The sequence below is a fragment of the Aedes aegypti genome, chromosome 3, assembly GCF_002204515.2.
Source record: "Aedes aegypti strain LVP_AGWG chromosome 3, AaegL5.0 Primary Assembly, whole genome shotgun sequence".
Taxonomy (NCBI): Eukaryota; Metazoa; Arthropoda; class Insecta; order Diptera; family Culicidae; genus Aedes; species Aedes aegypti.
The window spans coordinates 93,683,756-93,688,995 of record NC_035109.1 but is presented as its reverse complement, the minus strand read 5'-3'; the positions used below and the strand labels follow the sequence as shown (position 1 = coordinate 93,688,995).

Here is a 5,240-nt window from a genome sequence, read left to right as displayed (position 1 = left end):
GTTCCAAGTAGGTATAAGATTAATAAATTGCGTTTCTCTAATTGATCTAAATATGTTTTCATTATTTTGAATCGGAATGCTTGTACTTTAATTAGTAACGAGGACGATCTGTTTCATTTTCTAACAACTAATAACATTTATGTATTTATATAGCAGTAATTACTGAAACTTATTTGAAAACTGGATTAAAGCTCAAAATAGATCCATAGTTTTTTGTTTATCGTACTGATTATTTATTGAGCCTTCACCCTTCGCTCATCGAGTACTTGGTCTAACTTATCAATAAAGCCATCGATTTCTTTTCGACTCATCCCCAGAGCAGCACTTGCCGTCAAGTAAGGCACTGTCTCCAAATCGCGATGAGAGCCCCATGCTTTGAACTTGACTCCTGCTATAGATTTCTCTTCAGTTCCAGTCACCACCCGGCAACCGGACACTCCTCTGCGGTGGAGCATTGATCCTATCATTTGCTGATCCGAGCCAAAAGACTTCAGGGTAAGGGCAATCGAGATTGGATTCCTGCCGGATATCACCGATTCGCCGAACTTCTCGGCAATTGCGATCATTCGTTTCAAGAGGTTCTGATGTAGTTCCTTCCGTTCAACGACCAGATTTTTGTAGCCGGTCTTTCCCAACGATAGTAGAGTCATAAGCACATCTAGAGACTGTGAACTGGATGCTCTTCCGGGGTAAAGTTTGGAAACATGCTCTACAATTTCCCTGTCGAATGCAGCAACGATAGCGCCTCCTACGGGGACCAGTAGGTTCTTGTCCGTACTTTGGATGAAAGCGTCAACTCTTCCATGCTTGTTGGCTTGTTCTAGCTGATGTGTGAGGTAAGTGCTCTGCAGTCCATAAGCATTATTGACCACGTGAGGAATGTCGCTCTCTTGGCACAATTTTGCCAACTCGATAATGTTATCGCATGTGCGAGGCGCGAAACAACTCGTAGTTGAAAGCACGCAGCATACGTTACTGGCCCCAAGCTCTGTTATCTTATCCCGAAAAGCACCCAAATCCGTTCCCAGAACAGTGTCGTCCCTTTCCTCCACCGGAACGGTATCGATAACCACCGGGATCAATCCGGACGATTGAATACTCTTGAAGCACGATTGCTGATCAATTCTGGACCACAGAACATATCTGCTCTGGGGTCGTTCCGCTTTCAGAGCCAATAGCGTCAACATGACGGCCATCCCAGTGGCCATGGGTACCAACAGGGCCTTCCTACAGCTGCCGATGCCAGCCTCGCGAATCAAATCCAGAATCAAAGCATTCGTCAGGTTGTTCAAAATGGTTGAACCCGCGGCTTTTGGTTGAGCGTCCGTTAAATTGCCCGATCTCCCGATGCCGTGGGCGAAATTATAATGACGACGTTGCACTAGTTCTAAAAAAAAACGTATATATTTTAGCTACCCATACACATTTTACAAGTTCAATACACTAACCACAAACGACCCTTCCTTCCCGTTCGCCAACGCCGCAGCGGTTCAGAAAATTGTTGCTATCCATCAGAGCGAGTTCGTTGACGAAATACTCGATCGTTGCGTTGTCCCAGCCGTGCCCCGGCAGTTTCTTCTAAAAAGATGATTGTTTTTTAAATTGATTCCAATTGCAGAAGAAGAAATTGAAATGAGTCTATTGATCCTCAGCTTAAGGGCATGTTCACAAATTTCATAACGCTGAAGGGGGTGAGTGGGTGTCGTCAAAACGCTACAGCTCACACACAATTTGTACATTATTCATACAAAATGCATTACGAAAGGGTGGGTGGGTGTCAAACATTATCATTTTCGGCGTTATGAAATTTGTGAATGAACCCTAACTCACATAACTAAAACTTATACATGAAACAATATTTCTACAGCTTAGCTTCCAAAAAGATTTCTAAACAGTCTTCTTTTTCATAATACAAGTACATTTGTGTATCCCGCAGAGAAACATTCAAAGAACCGTAGTGATTTTGGATCTGGAGCACTTCTGCATAACTATAAATAATCTGGTAATCAACCTCCTGGAAACAGTTGAGTTTAAGGAAAATTCAGAAAATTACTTCAAATAGAAAAAACATTCTAGACCTATTTTCTGCTACAAAGGGAAATAATTTATATAAAACCTCACTGTCGTTGAAAATTCTTGGCCTCAGAAAAACTTCTGCTCTGAGCTAAAAATGTATGACTTGCAGAAACCTTCTTCTGAATTCCATTTCCATTTCAATCCAAAAAAAAAACAACTGAATAAGCCGTAAAGTCTGCTAAAACTTTTAAGAACCGTATATTTAAACAACTTATTCAATTCTTTTAATTAGCTGAGATTTTACTTATTTGAACAGCTTCCTAGGATAAACATCAACAACATTGAGATTTCCTGAATTTTAAGGAAACATACGCACTTAAAACGCGACTACAAAGTAGAGCGTCAATTTACCGGTCATTTCGCTTGTCCCGGGATTCGGGACAAAATATGAACCTTATCCCGGGAAATCCCGGGAATTCTTGAATTTCATATAAAACCACTTTTTTCTATTGAAATGGAAGTAAACAAAAACTACATTGCTTTAACAATTGAATTTAGAGAGAAAGTACTTTTCTAAGGCAAAAAAAAAATTAATACAATAGTAATTTTAATATATTATATGTTATAATTACAAACATATTATGTTCAAATGAAGTTAATAAACAAAACCAAAGCTTGACTTAGATAATTGCTGATATGTTAGGGATTTTTTCAATTTCTCTTTAATATAAATGCAAGTAAGGCCAACATTCAAGTCATTTATTTTAAAAGGTTTCTTTAGAAAATTTAAAAATTGGTGGCTTTCCGAAGATTTAAAGAAATGTTTAAAATTGTTTAAAAATTAGAGGTTAGAGGCAGAACTTCAGGTATACTTCTAGACTGACTTTCTCAGTTTAGGGTTATAAAAGCGAATAAAGTTAAAGAGGAACGCAAAAAATATCCTTTGGAACTAGACTGACAACATAATATTACTTACCTGATAATTTGGTCTTTTCATGAAAATAACTAACTTTTTATTTTCCTTTCTTTATGATAATCTACACAATGAGGAAAAATGTTGCTTTGCATTTAAATTAAAGTAGTTTTCATCAAATTTTAATTCATCTCGGGAATCTCGGGATTTACGGGACATAAGTATGTATATCCCGGGATTCGGGAAATCCCGAAATTCCTCAAATCCCGGGATGGACACTCTACTACAAAGCCATGCTGAAGGTTTCTGGGTTCGATTCCCGGTTCATTTCTTTTCTTTTTTCTCAAAAGTTTTTTTTAAGAAATTTCCCAAGCAAAACTTTGAAAAAGCAAACTAGGATCTCTGAAAGAAAACCTAGACTTTTGTGAAAGTCTTCTAGAGGATTTCCTAGACAATTTGATGAGATATGTGATTGAGAAAATAATCCTTCAAAACTCTGCTTATAATGTTCTGCCTGAAGGAATTCCTTGAAAAATATCGAAATCCCAGAAGAAATGATCGGAAGAATTATTGAAATAATTGCTGTAGTATTAACTGGTATGGAACCTGCAATGAACTTTTGAAGAATCCATGGAGATTTTAAATGATAAATTGTCTCTGGAGGAAACCCTAAACGAATTTCTTCAAATGCTCTGTAATAGAGGTAATGGACCTTTGTAGACTTTCTTGGAAAAACTCATGTAGGAATCTTTGGAAGAGTAACAGCTGGAGAAATCGGTGGAAGAATTAGTGGAAAAATATCTGAGGAAGTCCTGGCATGATCTCTGAAAAAAGGGTAATCCTTAAAGGAATAAATTCTAGAAAAATTCCTCTAAGCATTCTTTGAAAAAGCGTTGGAAGAAATTGTAGAGGAATTTATAAAGGGATGTCTGGAAGAATTCTTCCTTCTCCCCGAGGAAATTTGAGAAACAATACCTGAGGAATAGTCGCGTAACAGTCACTATAAGTTTCTCTGGAGCTTCTTGAATTTTGCACCAGGATTCATTGCAAGCAGAGTAACAGAAAAAGTATCTTCAGAGACCATTTTGGTTAAAATAAAGACTTTACGTTAAAATACACTTCTAAGAGAATTGCATTGAAAATTTAGTTAGTAACTTAACTGTTGAATTTGTAATTATTCAACTATTTAATCGTGACCCTTTCTTGAAAGAAACCCGCTACCAGCCCTGCAGCAATTGAAAAGGCACTTACCTTTTCCAGCAGGATCCGGATCTGCTTGTCCCGATTGGTGCGAGCATTGTTGGCCACCGAGAGATAATTTGCCGGTACCAAATCCGGTGCGATTGATTGCAGCGTTGAATCGTTCATCAAGGTATTTTGAACTAGATACTTAACAAAAACTTAACTTAACTTAACGGAGGAATACATGGGAGACCAGTAAGCAAATTCTAAAATAATATTTAATAAATTATTTACGATTTTGTGTTTTGTTTTGTTCCAATTCGCAGCTGCAACTGCATTCTGCAGTGACCGGCCGAATAGTGCTGTGCGATATTTTTTCATGTTTCGTTGAATTTCTAGGGTTGACGTTAATTAACCTTTCGGTCGTCGCGCGAATTTTTGTAACGCGAGTAGTCGCGCGTTGTACTTTGTACAACACCCTTGGTTTTGCGAATATCCCAGGAGTCTGACCATTTAGAAAAATGACGTCTTCGGCAAAGTTGTTCAGTAGCTCAAGGGCTATCATTATTTTAGCAAACAAATTCGGGTTTTTGTCACTAGGCGGCGCTAGTGAGCATGAAACTTTTGTTTCGCAGATCTTACGATCCTGCCTACTTAGAAAGATGGCGTCTTCGGCATAGTTGTCGATAACTCAAGGACTATCATTTTTTGAACTAGTCGATTCAAAATTTTGCCACTAGGCGACGCTAGTTAGCATAAAACATTTGTTTCGCAAATATCTCAGGAGTCTGATCACTTAGAAAGATGGCGTCTTCGGCAGAGTTGTTCAGTAGCTTAAATTCTGTCTTTTTTAATCCTTCAAATTCGAGATTTTGTAAAATAATGATATTCCCTGAGCTTCTGATCAACTTTGCCGAAGGTGCCTGTCTAAAAATCAAGATTCTGCAGTATCCGCAAAACAAATGTTTTATGCTAACTAGCGCCGCATGGTGGTAAAATATCCTATTTATTGGCTCAAATAATGATGGTGCTTGAGCTACTGAACTACTTTGCCGAAGACACTATCTTTCTAAGAGGTCAGGCTCCTGAGATATCTGCAAACAAAAGTTTCATGCTCACTAGCGTCGCC

At 38.2% G+C, this 5,240-nt stretch overlaps 1 protein-coding gene across 2 annotated transcripts; it reads right to left on the bottom strand.

Moving 5' to 3' along the window:
* Positions 1-167: 167 nt before the first annotated feature.
* On the bottom strand, positions 168-4,455 carry LOC5564663 (O-phosphoseryl-tRNA(Sec) selenium transferase). Of its 2 annotated transcripts, none has more exons than XM_001648952.2 (3): positions 4,181-4,455; positions 1,449-1,578; positions 168-1,387 (listed from the first exon to the last, which is right to left on the bottom strand). In XM_001648952.2, exons 1-3 carry the CDS (start codon positions 4,295-4,297, stop codon positions 234-236), a joined length of 1,401 nt encoding a protein of 466 aa, XP_001649002.2. In that variant the 5' UTR covers positions 4,298-4,455; the 3' UTR covers positions 168-233. The 2 variants fall into 2 exon arrangements, with proteins under 2 accessions (XP_001649002.2, XP_021707248.1); XM_021851556.1 differs by having other exon boundaries at positions 1,449-1,575.
* Between the last annotated feature and the right edge of the window lie 785 nt (positions 4,456-5,240).